The sequence below is a fragment of the Telmatherina bonti genome, assembly GCF_933228915.1.
Source record: "Telmatherina bonti genome assembly, chromosome: 22".
NCBI classification, from domain to species: Eukaryota; Metazoa; Chordata; class Actinopteri; order Atheriniformes; family Telmatherinidae; genus Telmatherina; species Telmatherina bonti.
The window spans coordinates 17,769,785-17,785,911 of record NC_136631.1 but is presented as its reverse complement, the minus strand read 5'-3'; the positions used below and the strand labels follow the sequence as shown (position 1 = coordinate 17,785,911).

The window sequence follows — 16,127 nt, the reverse complement described above, 5'->3', positions numbered from 1 at the left end:
ATATCTAACCTGAACCATAAAACCTTTAATGGACAGTGATGCTACAGTGAATCTAGTGACACAATTTTACATTTACACTACATATTTGCATCATAGAAACCATTTTTACATGTAAAAAAAAACAAAATATGATACCAGATAACTTAACCAAGATACTCGTAAAAGTATAAAAGTATAACTCGTGTTCTGTCCCAAAGACTGTAAAAGTGTTTTGTGTCAATGTAAAGTTTCTTCTCAGCTGGTTAAAGTGTATCAGCAACGTGTTCTGAATTTTGCCCAAATGTTTTGAAGTTGCACATGTAAATTTACAGGATTGTAAAAGTGTTTCGCATTTTGTGCATGTTTTATCTGAAATGTAAAGTTGTGGCTTGGTAAAAGAGCTTCCACATTGATTTTTTTTCCCTCAAAAGTACGTCGGGAAAATTGTTCAAGACTCTCTAGCTGGGTCATCCCTCCGGTGAGCATGTCAACCAACTTTGAGAAGCAAAGCATCATAGACAAAGTTTATAATGGACTGATGATATCATCAGGTTAATCTGCAGATTAATCGCTTAAAAATTATGGCAAATGTGGCTTTAATACATACACACACACACACACACACACACACACACATATATATATATATATATATATATATATATATATATATATATATACATATATATATATATATATATATATATATACATATATATATATATATATATATATATATATATATATATACATATATATATATATATATATATATATATACATATATATATATATATATATATATATATATATATATATATATATATATATATATATATATATATATATATACACATTTAGTGCTTTTCATAGCGCAATAAAAATTACTCATTAGCACCTCCTCCTGGCCAGACAGACAAGCTGCATATCTCAGCCATGCGCTGTATTACGGTCAAGGCCACGCCCTGTATTGAAGGCGCAGTGCTGCTCTGCCTTTTCCTCTTAGATCATCACAATGATATGGTTTTACTTGGTTTGTCTGTTTCCTCATATATATTGATGATCAAATGGCAGGTCGCTACACTGCACTATACAGAAGTTGGTTGATGTGCTCATCAGAGGGATGACCCTGGTATAGAGGATTAAACAATTTTCACATCTTTCTTTTCAAGAAAATCAACAGCATACACTATTGCAGGGGTGCCCAAAGTTGGTCCTCGAGGGCTGCTGTCCTGCAGGATTTTATCCCTGTTCCAACACACCTAGTTTCCATTAAATGGATCAAGCGGCCAATGAAGTTCTGCACAATGACTGGTTAGTTTGAGTCAGGTGTGTTGGAACAGGGATATATGGAAAACCTGTGGGATTGTGCCCTTAGGGACCGGAGCTGGACCCTCCTGCACTACTAGTTGTGATGACAGACAAAGTTAAACAGTCTTAGGACTAATATTAAATCATGTAGCTAGCTTTGCGAGGTTTTAATGGTGTATTATCTAGATTGTGTTAGCTTAAGCAGGCCATTATCGGCCTACACATTTAAATAGTTGTGTGTTTGGTGCAATTTGTGACTGAGTGCCTACCTAACCTTTACAGAGTCTTCTTAAGATCAATTATGAGTGATGATCTTAAGTTTTGAAGAGAATTTTAATGTAGGAAGTAAAAAAAAACAAAAAACCGTTATATTTCAAGAGTAATCTTATGTGTGGGTGTGTTGATGCCCACTCCACTGCTTGTTAAGCTTTTTTCATTTGAAGTGGAAAGATATTCTGAGAACAGGCAAAAGGGTGAGATTAAGACGAGCCATTCACCAGACCACACTACAGGAAATGATGCCCTGAAAAGAATGAAAGATGAAAATGTATGACATGACTTTTCATGCTACCTGTATTAAAATGCATTATCATGACTTGATGATATGCAGAGAATGTTTATTGGTCCCTGCTTTTAATGCTTAAATATTTTCGAAACTGAAAATAGAAAAAGAATCAAAAGTTTAGAAGTGTAACAGTTTTTTAATAATGCAAGTTAAAAAACCAATCAACTTCAAATGCATGTATGATACTGCAGTGTGTTTTATGACCTTTGACACATGACTGCCAGCGCTCATATTAATGTACACTCGCAGTTGCAAAGTCACCAACTCCAGTCCTGGAGCTCTACTATCCTGCAGGTTTAAGTCTTTTCCTGCTGCAACATTACCCATAATTCCTCTTTCAATGACTCCATTAAATACAAATGCACAAATGACTTAAAAATAGTATAAGTGCATTCTCTTATTGTTAAAATCTTAGCTCAAGTTTTCAAAAAGACCCTCTTTATAAATGTTATTAATTAGTAGGGGATTGAATACCTTAGGTCTGTAAACATTGGTGACAGTTATTGTTTTTTATGCATATTTGCACATTGACTTTACAACTTGCTTAGTTATTTCTTTCTTATAGTTTCACTTTTTTAAAACAAAACAGAGCTCACTCACACTCAGTACGCCCAACACAATGTCCAGCTTACTTATAAACTTTATTTATGCAAAAGGGAAATTACAATCATGGAAAGCATAAATAATAAATGACTGTAATCAAAATCAAACAGCTGAAGCATAATGAAATCTGAGTTCAAACCAGTGCGTTATTAGAGGTTGTAAGGTGCATAATTTGTTCTCTCACGTTCATATATTTCACTAAAATGCATGTATATTCGGTATCTGTGCCCTCCAAGCACCATGTTTAATCTTTTTGCAGAGTTTCAGACGAGCACAGGCAATGGCAGGTTCACCTCTTCTCATGGCATCAATCAGTTTATTGCCATATCTTTTAATTATCATTCTGCAGGCCGACTTGATGATACTTTTCATGTCATTGCAAGCTTTGCTCAGCAACCCCTTGATTTTTTCCTGTAAGAAAAAAATTAAAATGCATTTCACCAAAAACAAAAACACACTTTTCATTCATTGGTGGAGCATTGTGGTCTCAATTAGAATGGTTGTCACTGAAACAGTGAAGCAAAATTTCCATGATGGGAAATTTTCCTAAAATCTCCTAAACATCATAACTATAAGCTGGATCTACTTTAAACCCAAAAAGTACAATATGGCTTTGCATGTTTCTCATGTGCTGTCGTGACTAAATGCAAAGCAGAGAAGAGCTGAGCAGATTAACAGTGACCTCCACCTTTTTTTTTTTTTTTTTTTTTTTTAAATTATCAGATCTCTTCAAAGCCCAAAACAAATAGAATCAAATCTGTGAACAGGTATCCCACCAAGATTTTTGAGAAATATAAGAAATTAATGTTAGAGGATTGATAAGACATGCTCTTTAGATAAAGTTTTTTGTTTTTGATGAAAGACACTGCTGAGTTTATGTTGTGATAAAGTCTGAGATGTCTGTTGGGCAAAATTGGATTAACAAAAACCCAGTTTATTACTTAGATTATTGTACAATGTCCATATTAAAGTCTTATTTCAGTTGACACAACATTGTATTACTTATCCATCACCTTTGATGATTCATTGCCAACTTTCTTCTTCAGCCAGGTAATAACCATTTTGCAGGCACGACAGGAACCTGGAAAAAGTTCTCTCTGCAGAATCTAAAAGAAAACTTCAGCTAAAAACTAGTTTCATTTTACAACATTACAGGTTTTACATGCTTTTTATTCAGATAAATATCTGACATTATATGCAGATGAGTCAAGCTTTACTTTCACTTGGCTTGTCATTCTCACCTCCTCTTCATTGTGGACTCTTCTCTTAAAAGGTTTTAACTGGAATGGAAACTTCTCCTTCTTCTCATTCAGGTCCTCCAGGGATTTCCATGACTCAAAGGCAGCTAGTATAGGTAAAAAAGTACATACATTTTCAAAAAGATAGGTGGCTGGAAATAAGTGTAAATGAGGGTGAACAGATGGCTTAAAATGAGATTCTTTCTTACTTGTAAAGAGTAGTAAAGTGATGATGATGAAGGAATGACTTAGGATCATTGTCATTGTATCACCCAAACTGTTTTCAGACACTGCTTGTGTGACTTTTTATACTGTGGCTTGGACAGTTTGCTTCTGAACTGTATGTATCAGCACTTCATTTACCGCAGACGAGATGCTGCTTAAACAAGTGACACACTGCATTTTAAGTTTTGCAGACTAAATCTTTTTTGTAATCACCTGCATTCAGCATAATTTACAATTAACAGAAAGATCCTCATAAAAAGGAATAACACACAAATTTTGATACAGGTAAAACATGACGTGCGACTGTTTGCTGGTTGAGTCTACATCCTTATTTGATTATTGAATATTTTTTTCTTTGCTTGTTGATATATATCTCTATCTCTATCTCTATAGGATTGCAGGGAAGCTGGAGCCTTTCCCAGCAATCCTTTGGAGAGAGGCAGGGTACACACACACACACATAGATGATGATGATATATATATATATATATATATATATATATATATATATATATATATGTATATACATATATATATATATATATATATATATATATATATATATATATATATATATATATGTATATATATATATGTATATATATATATATACATATATATATATATATATATATATATATATATATATATATATATATATATATATATATATATATATATATATATATATATATATATATATATATATATATATATATATATATATCATCATCATCTATGTGTGTGTGTGTACCCTGCCTCTCTCCAAAGGATTGCTGGGAAAGGCTCTAGCTTCCCTGTGACCCTCAATCGGACAAAGCAAGTCAGGAAATAAATGAGAATATATTTATAAAGTTTATACATGAATAATTAAGAAATGCAGACAAGTCTAAACTATCACATTAGCAATCTTATCTATCAGTTATTTGTAAAAGGGTTTTTTCTTCTTCACACCCACAACAACCATATTTAGGTGTGCTGTGAACTCTCACACGTACAAAAAGATAACTGCAAAAGAAAAAAACCTTTAAATTTTCCTTTTGTCAAAGTCAGTTTTGACAATGTGTCAAATGTCAAATGAGCTGTCTTAAATAGAGGATTTGGAACAGTATTTATTGCCATTTTTATAAATACATTAAAGGGCAGCTGTTATAGACACACATGGCTGAATGTTCTGCATTTCCTTTTCACTGTTTGATTGTTTAGAATGCAACATGGACATGGCTCAACATACCTGTATAATAATTAGTATATCACATTGTTTTATTATAAGTGAGTGAAATACTTCACCTTTAAGGTGATCAAACGTATGTGCAAAGTTCTTCCTGTAGAGTGCCAGTAAAGTCAGATTTTAGGCCTTTTTAAAACATACTGCAGAACTTACAAGATTAAAGATCCAGTATGTAATTCAATCAAAATTTAAACAAAAAAAGAAATAGTATATATCACTGAAGCATAATGTTTATATAGAAACTAATCACTTTACAAAACACACACACACCCACACCATTTTAGTAGAAATATTAAGACACTTAGAAGGGATGCCATATATATCCAACGCAAGTTTATTTGTATGGCACCTTTCATGTACAAGACTATTCAAAGTGATACAAGACGATACATAAAACACTAAAACCATTACAGATGGTGTAGCAAAGCATAAAAAGGAAAAAACTTTTTTTTAAAAATCACAATAAAATCATAAATTAAATCAAAATAATTTTAAGCAACAGCAGTTAAAAGCCACCATGCAGATGTTATGTATAGGCGCATGGGAAAACATTTATACCACCAATTGTTAGTATGGTGTCTCCTAATGGACAAACTGCAGTGTGTTATCATTGTAGTTGCCTGTAGTTCAGTTGTCACTGCAACAAATTTGGCCACCATCAACAACCACCCATTCACAGCATTCATTCATTCATTCATGATCCTAACCACTTAATCCAACAAAGGGTCATGGGGAAGCTGGAGCCTATCCCAGCAGTCTTTGGGCGAAAGGCAAGGTACACCCCGAACAGCTCGCCAGTCCATCACAGGGCCCATCCACAGCATTTCATTGGAAGTCATTGCTGTACCAGTCGTCACCACAAGATGTCAGTAATTCTTGAACATTGCACCTTTAAACCAAGACAACTGAAGCTAACTTTATGCCTTTTGTTTACACATAAGCCCTTTTAATATAAAAGCTATTTTAGTGAATTCATCGGTCAGTAAAAGTGGGGATGTTTACCTGTTCATACATTAGCCATTTATGTGTTTATTTTGCTCACAGACTCATTTCTAAATACTTGTGAAAGCAGCTGAAATAGCCACATTGTAATGTTGTTTTTTGCTACTTATCTTGGATCTGATGACAAAGATGTCTAAAGACTTCATAGAATGTTATTTTTCTCAAAACATATAAATGAAAACACATACCATATATACCCTCATGATATTAACACATACAATATACGAAAACATGATTTACATTCTAATCATTAAGTACTGACATTATTGAATTGGAATTAAAGAAAAAACATTTTAAGTAATGTAAAACTGCATCTGGGAGTATGCTGTTTCCAAGTTACAAATATCTCCATTCAAGTGCTTCTTTCCTTACACTCTTAGGGAGGGAGAGCACAATCTTGTTAAGTTGTAGTGGAACTGTTGCTTTGACCAACAAAAAAGGGGTGCTGCAGTCAGATATCTGGGTCCCGCTTGCTCTCTGCATTGATGGCCACACAGCCACAGAAGAAGAACATGAAGAAACAATTTTATATAAAAGTGTCTGTAGTTGCTTTTTGCTCTGCTGCCCATCAACAATTCAAACATTAGAGCTGTTGCTTAATAAAGCTGCTGAAGCTTGTGAAACTGAATGTCTCTGCATGGGCCACTTGTCTGGTCAGAGGCAGAGCAGATGGAAGATACCACAAAAGGTTCTGGAGACTGGGCTATAAAGAGATAAGACAGCTTTGTTCAGCTTAAAAGCTTGGTTGTTGTTCTTTTAGGTCAGCTCTGCATATTAAAACCCTGCTTCAAACACAGCTGGGAAGTTGTCTAAAATGTAAGAAAGCAGATTTAGTACAGAGAATGAAAAACACTATAGTTTTTGCTGTAACAGCACTTGTTTGATACAAAGTTTCTGAACACTATATAGCTAACTAAGTTATATTTTTTTGTTTTAAGGATTCTGAAGATGGTTTAATCACAAAATAATAATTTCAGAGTGTGAATGTGTCTCCTGCAAAACTACAACAGCTAGCTAGTTACACAGTAGACATAATAGGAACTGAACTCACATGTTTTAGTAAGGGGTGAAAGGCAATGCTGAGTGGAGAGTATCAATCAGTGTGTCAGTATCAGCAACTTGATGGTTCTGCTGAATAAACTAAATAAAATAAATAAACTTCATAACATTCTATGAAGTCTTTAGACTTCTTTGTCATCAGATCCAAGATAAGTAGCTTTTTTTTTTTACCCATGCAAAAGCATGGGTAAAAAAATCCTTACTAACTTTGAACATTTTACAAGATGATAAGAAATGACATGATTAGAATTTACCTTAAAAACCGTAAAATGTCATTTTGTTCATCCACATTTTTTATTATAGCTCAAAGCAATACATTTCTATGTGAGTAACAGGTTAGGGGTCGGAATTACTCTCATAACTCTTATAACTACTCTTACACATCCAAATATGTATTAGGGCCTTCTCCAGAGGTGTCCCAAGTGAGGATATTTTGGCTTTATTTGATGTGAATAGCTGCTCAAACGGTACTCCTTGGATAGTGGGTATGGCCTATAATCTGTTTCCAAGAAGGAAGCCTGTCACTCAAATTAGAATAAGGGACTTTATTGCCAAGGTTATTGTAAAAGCATTATGTCACATTTTTATTGTGATGATTTTTATTGTAACACAACGTTCTGTATATGCAGATGTTGTTCGGACCTGGAAATATTGGCGTAAAACACATTAACTTATTCTTGTCAAGTAGTACAGTTTTGTTGCTTCTTTTCAAGGATTAATATTCCACTCTGATTTATTGTTGTCCACACAAGAATGTAGTACAGATGAGAGCAACTCATCACCTGCCTGCACGCAGAGATATGGTGCACGCTGTGTCTGGGTGTGTGTTGCTCGTGGCATATGCACCACTAGGAGTGGGACAGGAAGACGTAGTCCTGTCTGGTTTATCACTGTGTCCTCCAGCTTCGCCATCACAATCTGTCCTATAATCCTGTTCAGTAAATACACACACAATTTCTTAATTCAAAGTTTAAATTTCTACGCTCTCACTGTTAAACGTATCACATTGTAATGCAATAACTTATGTTTTTAGAATGAAGTTAGTGAGAAAGTCCCAATTTTTTTTTTTAAATTTATTAGTGACAGCTCTATGCTTCCAGTAACCAGGTGCAAAAATTGTATAGTCATTTCATCATTTAGTAACTTTAATTCATTGCCAGTATCTAATATATTATTTTGCTGATTTATTGTGAAATTACACCCCATTTTGCCATTTAACGGTTCACTGAGACGTATCTACGATTCTTCCATATTCTCAGATAAACGGTTCCATTCAGCAGTTGGTCAATCTGATGAATACTGTCCCTGGACTGCATGCTGACCAGTTTAATGCCCAGATTCTTCTTCTAAAGCAATGCTAAACACATTGTGTTGAATGGTCTTTCTAAAAAGCATATTCTCCATGCAAATAAAATATTTAAATGAAAAATAGGGAATTTTTAAGAATCACATCCAGTAACGCTGCATGTTGGCATGGTGGCTAGCACGGTCGCCTCACAGCAGGAAGGTCGCTGGTTCTCTGTGGAGTTTGTATGTTCACTCAGGCTTCCTCCCACTTCTCAACCAAAAACATGCATGTTTGGTAAATTGGTTACTCTAAATTGCCCATAGAGTTAGCCCTGCAATAGACTGGCAACCTGTCCAGGGTGTATTTGCCAGGAGGCTGCTGAGATAGGCTCCTGCTCCCCCACCCTTACTTGGATTAAGTGGGTTCGGGGGAAAAAAATAAAATAAAATATTCCGTAAGCAATAAGTATAATTTCATGTAAAAACAACTTGTGGCTCCACAGAAAGCTGTGTAAACCTGAAAACAGTGATGGAAGTTCAATTTAAAAAAAAAAAGTTGACTGGAAGCTAGCCAAATATAAATAGCACAGAACCTTGTCACACCCTGGATGCCAGGTCCTTTTTGTCTTCTAAATGGGAAAAAACGTGTCAAAAAGTAGCAGCAGCCACATGATTGAAGTGGGCTTATATGCTGTTAATGCAATGAATTACTATGAGGACACACAAGTTCAGCAACACACAAAGGAGCTGTGGACAAAAACCAGTTTGAGGATAATGAATAAGGGATGAGACAGAGGAGCAGAGGATCAATCCAGGAAAATGAGCAGCTGTGAGAGTCCAGACTCCAGAGACAGGGTCTGTGACCAGAAAATCCGAGAGGCTAGAGGTGTTCGTCGTGGGCAAGGCAAGGAGAGTAATCCTGGGATGTGAAGCGGTGAGTCGGCAACTGGGGCCAATCCGTAGAACACTGGACAACAACGAGACATGAATCTGCTGATAATCTGGCAGAGGGGAAGAGACTGGAGAGTGTTTCAGTAGGTTGTGAGTCATAAAAAATGAGCAGAAGACCAGGTGAACTGAATTAGACTGATGAGCACAGCAAAGGCAATGAGGAAGCCCCAGGTGGACAGAGTTCCAATTGATGAGTGCCGGCAGATCAGGGAAGAAAAACACAACAGTTATATGTTATATTGTGATCTTTGAATCTGAGCAAGGCCTCTGATATATTCATCAAGTGATTGACCATTTAAATACACAAACTACACACACACACACACACACACACACACACAGAGCTGTCAGTGGTTTATAAACAGTGCAAGTCTCTGACTGAGCACTCATTGATTGAGCTGTACTGTGGTTGATTGAAGAAACAGTATGGGCTGATCAAATATGATTTCAGAGTCTTCAAAGGTTTTGAACTCCAAAAGACTCAGATTGGAAAAAACTAAATTAACAGAGTCCTGCTTTAATCTTCAAAAAGGCAAATTAAAATAGTTTGAGAGATTCAATGTAATGATAAATAGTTTTAAAGAAGCACATGTTAAAACACCAGTAAGGTGAAAACCTTTCTCATAAGTTCATTGAGATCTGCACAATAATGAATTGACTCTTTCTCTTCTTCACTGGCTCTCCAATAAGTTTCTTCTAACATAAATACTATTGATCACATTTCTGCATCTTTACTCACTTCTTGGTATAAAAATAGTGCTATACTGCATTCAAACAAATCCTCCCTGAGCCACCACCTTATTGTGGTAGAGGGGTTTTGTGTGTTCTGAAGATCCTGGTAGCTATGTTGTCGGGGGCTTTATGCCCCTGGTAGTTTCACCCATGACAAACAGGTGTCTAGGGCAGGGACCAGACTAAGTGTAGCTCAAAGACACCTAAGATGATGACGACCATGGGCGGAAATGTTCCCTTGCCCAGACGCTGGTCATCAGGGCCCCCATTTGGAGCCAGCCCCAGGGGTGGGGCACAAGAACAAGCGTCTGGTGGTCAGGTCTTTGCCTGAAAGGGTTACATGGGCCCCAGCCCCCCTGGGCCCCATCACCATCTGCGAGAGGAGCCGTAGGGGTCAGGTGCAATGTGAGCTGGGCAGCAGCAAGAGGTGGGGACCATGGTGGCCTGATCCTCGGCTGCAAAAACTTGTTCTAGGGACATTGAATCTCTGGTGGGGAATGGTGGGGAAGTCTGGGCTTCCCTGCTTAGGATGCTGCCCCCACAACCGGACTCCAGATAAGCGGAAGAAAATGGATGGATGCATTCAAACAAATGCCATCGGAAACATTAGGAGATGGTCACTGCATCCATGATTTGATAAGTATTGTTTAGCAAAGAGGCTAGAAAGGAAATGCAACAGTAATTATGAGACACATTTAATTATTGTGATAAAAACATTTTAATCTTGCTCATACATTATGTTAAATAAAGCATATCTGGGGAGTCAATAAAGCCAAATTTCAGTGCAGAGCAACCTTTAACAGATATACTATACCTACTAAATTGCAACACTTTTCCATAAAAACCTTTACTAGAATCTGTTCAAGACGGTCTGAGCTGAGAAAGAAGAAAATCGAAAGAGTGATCACATTTAAAGTTAAAACTAACTGGAAATGTATCATGTTTTCTTACACGTTCACAGACCATATCCAGCAGACTGAACAAAGTGTGGCTACCGAATCAATCAAAACCATCTTCAGTTCTGATTATATAGTGGATGCAGCTTAAATCGCTAAAGAAAGACAAACAAAATAGAAGAAATTCAGAATTCACTTACAAAAATATGTTCAAGATAAGACTTGAGAGGTAAAGTCAGCAGCTAAGACAATACAAAATGTTACACAGGGAGAAACATAAAGAAAACTACTTTAGAATTTTGCAGGTCTGATTTCGTTTGATGACCTGTTATATCTTGATTAAGTCAAAGACAATCAGTGAAGTATTATGCTAATACTTTTATGGGAAAACAGAGAATTGGAAGTCTTTAAGTGTTTTTCTTTAGGGAAAAAAAACTCCCCTACATGTTGCAACTGAATTGTGTTAAAGTGGCTCTATTGTGCAAATTTCAGTCTAATTTATTTTAATATGCAAGTCCAGAACGGCAGGAAATAATCAAGCATTTTTCACAAATCCCTTCATTCATTTTGTATTGATCTCTATCAGATCAGAAACAAGCGAACAGAGAAAGCTCTGACCTATGTCCTGCCTGGGGCTGCATCGGATTGGTCAACTGCTAAGAGTAGTTATACATAGCAGTCAAGGTGAGTGTGGCTTTCTTCTTGTGAATGTGCACAACCTAGAGAAGATGGCCGATCACTGAGTCACTCTCCCGGGACGTCACTAAAGTTTAGAAGTAGAAAAAACTCTCTAAAACCAATTGTTTCTGTTGCCATGGAAACCGAACATAGAGAGTGCTGGAAACTCAAACGTATGTTTAGGTGATAAAAAAAAAAGAAAAAAAAGAAAAAAAAAAAGAAAGGGTGCCGCTCATATGTTTGAAGAGTATTCAACACTATATAACACTGTTGAAAGTTAAAAAAAAAAAAAAAAAAACTAGAAATAACATAATAGAGCCACTTTAATATATTTCACCTGTTTTAAGAGAAACACATTTTTTAGTTCTTTCACAGGGCCCCAAATACAAGAAAGGATATTTTCTTTTGGCAGTTTTTGGTAAATGAGAAGTTTTTATCCCATTTTTTGACTTATTTAACCACCCTTCATAACCAGCAAACATTCACAGATTTTCCCATCCAAAATAACAGACACAACAGCAGCAATTGTTGACTACTTTGCATTAGCTCAGAACATACAGTGAACAAGCATGGAAACCAACTATTTAACCAACTATTTATTGGAGGAATGTTAAGTAAAAGCTTGACAAATAATCAGTTTAAAGCCAGTTGGCAGCCCTTTCTAAAATGAAACAGCTTGTGTACAATGCAAAAAAAATAACACACACGGGCTCTATAAATGAAATAAAATCCGTTACACAGTGATTCCCTGTCTCCTTGGAACAATAAGCAGTTTGTTGTCTCAATGTTTATCTGTAAGCAACTGAAAGGGAGACAGACTGACTTGTAACACAGCGACGTCTTCGGTGACATAACCTTCCCCGCGCCGTATAAGTTCAAACTCCAGTCTCTGACGAGGTGAACTCCTTCACTGGTATCCAGTTCCATCTCCACTCACCTCCTGGTGGCTGAGCTTGCCTCCCTCATTTTCCGTCGTCTTCTTTGACAGTTGTCTCAGATAATTTCAAGGACGTCACAAGGCACGAAGCCTCTCTTCTTTCCACTTGCTACTTTGATGAAGCCACCGTGCTCTCCCTCGCTGCTAACACAGATCTGAAAACCAAATGAGTAATAAAAAAAAACCCCAACATATTAGGCCATCCTCAAACAGCTGACAAAATTACTAAATAAAAATAAAAAATTACAATGAAAATGTGTTCTGTTCTTGAGAAATGACTGCATGGCCTGGTCTTGTCTATAAAAGTGATTTTATAATAAAGGAGCCAAGATGACTTAAAGTAGCACAGTTGCTTTTCCATCCATTCATTTTCTTGCCACTAATCTGGGTCCAGTCACAAGGGCAGCCCAGACCCTCCTCAAACCAGGGGATCTTGAGGTGTTCCAAACCCATTCTAGAGAAGTCGTCCCACCAGAGTGTCCTGGGTCTTCCCAGGGGTCTCCTGTCTCCTGTGCTTGGAATCGGATGTCTGAGCCACCTAATTTGGCTCCTCTTGATGTGGAGCAGCAGTGACTCAACTCTAAGCCCTTCTCAGATGATCGAGTTCTCGCCTATCTCTAAGGGAGAGTCTGGCCCCCCCTGCGGAGGAAACTCATTTCGGCTGCTTGTATCTGTGAAATCGTTCTTTCAGTCACTGCTCACAGCTCGCGGCAATAGGTGAGGGTTACAGAAAAAGTAGATTGACTGGTAAAACAACAGTTTTGCCTTTGGGCTCTTTTCCTTCTTCACCATGACTCTGCATCACTCCAGATGCTGCATTGGTCTGTCATGGTGATACTTGTACTCCTCCAATTGTGGTAGGCCCCTTTCTCAACCATTTTCCAGCTGAGGACCATGGTCGTGGATTTGGAGGAGCTGATTCTCATGGAAGTCAGTATTTAACTTTCTGTACTTAAAATATCGGTTTCTAACTTCTTTTAACGGCACAATGACGTTTATTGTGCACATTCCTGGAGTTTCTGTTGCTCACCACGGTCCTGAGGCTGAAACACCGCACTTTACAATTTTTGCTTTCAGAGGGCTTTGTCACATTTTGGGTACGTTTAACTTTATGTACCGCATCACACACTACTGGCAGTGTTGAAGACACAAGAAATGCAAGAGAATATTGTTGGAGGAAACGAGAAAAAGACTGAGAGAAAGAGGCAGAATATGAGATAAGATAAAAGTCTGCTTTGAACTGACTTTTACTTGCTGGAGAGAGCTGAAAGTACAGGTACCCGTCCTCAGGGTAAAAACCGATCAAATTTGGAAGGTAAATCCTCAACTTCTATTTAAACGAAAGCTAATCATTTAAAACATCTTGCATTGCCTGTGTGGGGTTTAAAGACTAAAAAGTTCATTAATTAGTAGATTAATGGTTAGTGTGGGCTGTTTTTTTGTCGAGGTCTGGAGCTCTTTCCAATAGTTCAGTTTACACTTGGCAGCTGTAACACCTGAGAGCTGAGATGTCCTCTGACTGCTTGAGATAAAATCGGTATACAGAATGGAAAGATGATGTTCTGGTGTGTGGATTGTCCAGTTACTTGTTGTAATAGCAGCAACTATCTAAAGTCTAAAATGATGATGAATTTATGACATACAAAAAAAGAAAAGAAGAAGAAAAAAGATTATGAAGGTAAAAAGGTAACAAAAAATGTTTTTTTCTCTCTATAAATCTGGTGAATTTCTACATTCCACTGATATCTTAACTCCACCTTTTTAAATTACCAGAAGGTCGTACATGGACAAAGTTTTTTTTTGTTATCTGTATACAAAGTGTACATGAAGATCCTATGAATATTATTTTTATTCAAAGTGTAATATCCAGCCTCATTTATCTTTATATTTCATTGAATATCAACCTATATGGATACAGACTAATTGAAACTTTTGTTCAGTCTGAAAGATTGGAAAAAACGTTTGCATGTAAATGTGTGTGTGGCCATTCAGGAGAATAATAGTGATCTTATGAGCAAAATATAAGCGGCTCATTCTTTAATAACCTTTACGCAACTTTGTCTTCTAACTAGCTGTTTGCAGCCATATTAAGATTTAAAATGTCCTCCATTGAGACTTTGTCCATTAGCTGTCACTCCTAATCTAAAACTTAGTAATTTATAAATAAGCAAAACATTTTTTTTTCAGTTGTTACATTTTCTTTTATTTCTGTTTTACATATTTTATGTTCCCTTTGTTATTTTCTATTTTAATCTCTAGTGACATTCTGAAATAACAGGAATTCATTCATTGTTATACTTTTTATTCTTCATTTTTATTGTGTTAAAAGGAAAAAAACAACTTAAATTTGTACAACTTTAAAATGTAGGCTCATCCTCAACAAAAAAAAAAATTGGTATAATATGTGTTTGAAGTTCGAAAAGTGGTACTTTCATAAGGAGGAAAGAAGAGTGAATACCCTTGCAGCCTTAAATTTGGCTCCCTGAACCTCTTATGGGTCAAGCACGTTGTTGTCATGATTTTTCTCTGAGTGCTCTACAACATCTTCCCCTGGGTCTGTGTGACTGGAAAGGAGAGTCAGCAGGTCACAGACTTATCATGTCTTTAGCGGTTTCATCTCTGCTGGGGGTTGCTTACTTTAGACCTCCTCAGAGCCCCAACATGTCCTGGACAGGATTGTGGGAAACAGGGGGGCTGGTACTCAATGCTTCCATTTTGCCAAAAATGCTAATTTAATAGTAAATCCTGGAAATGATGCTCTCTCTGTGAAGTCCAGGGGAGCTTGTCACTCAAAACACGAAAGTCTGCAAGAAACGAGCAGCTGGAGGAAACAACAGGATATGACTGAATAACTTTTGTGAGCTGATGTGCTCTGATGTCCGAGGTGTGACCATGAATTAGAGAGAGTGGTAATCAGAACTTGAGTCTTTGCGTTGCCAAATCGCGATGATGCTTTTTCGGATTAACCCTGCTAATATGTTCTCTGACCACTTATGCTAAAGACTAGATTAGTCTTTCATGTATTTAGCTTCTCTGGCTTTAAAGCTGCACCATTAACCCAAACAACAAGCATCGAAAGTCCAGGAGAACCTCTCGGCAAATCTGAACACTAACAGATACAGATCAAACAGATACCCCAAGGGTAATTACACTCGATCCAAACTGCAGCTGATCCAAACAAACTAATAGAGGGTGAGTGCTGACAACTGCAGCAGCATGAAGCTCCAGTAATTGACAAGCAGCTGTGCTAGAAAAGAGGATCACATTTCTCTCCCAATAGCAGGGATGTAAAACCAGATCACATATGGCTGCGTGAATCCACTCAGATATTCCACATGCTGACACATAAACCTGACTTGAAATCAGGCCAGTGCTTAATGTAACTGAAGCACAAAGTCTTCACTTGTCGTCATCCTTGTTGCATAAATCGGCC

General features: G+C 36.8%; 1 protein-coding gene across 1 annotated transcript in view; it reads right to left on the bottom strand.

Annotated features, from left to right (window-relative positions):
- Positions 1-12,750: 12,750 nt before the first annotated feature.
- stac (SH3 and cysteine rich domain) overlaps positions 12,751-16,127 on the bottom strand; it is a gene marked incomplete at both ends in the record, with an annotated part of 29,569 nt that continues 26,192 nt past the window's right edge. The window contains one exon of the mRNA XM_079261525.1: positions 12,751-12,849. Within this exon, the coding sequence (XP_079117651.1) occupies positions 12,751-12,849 (99 nt within the window). The remainder of the gene's footprint in view (positions 12,850-16,127) is intronic.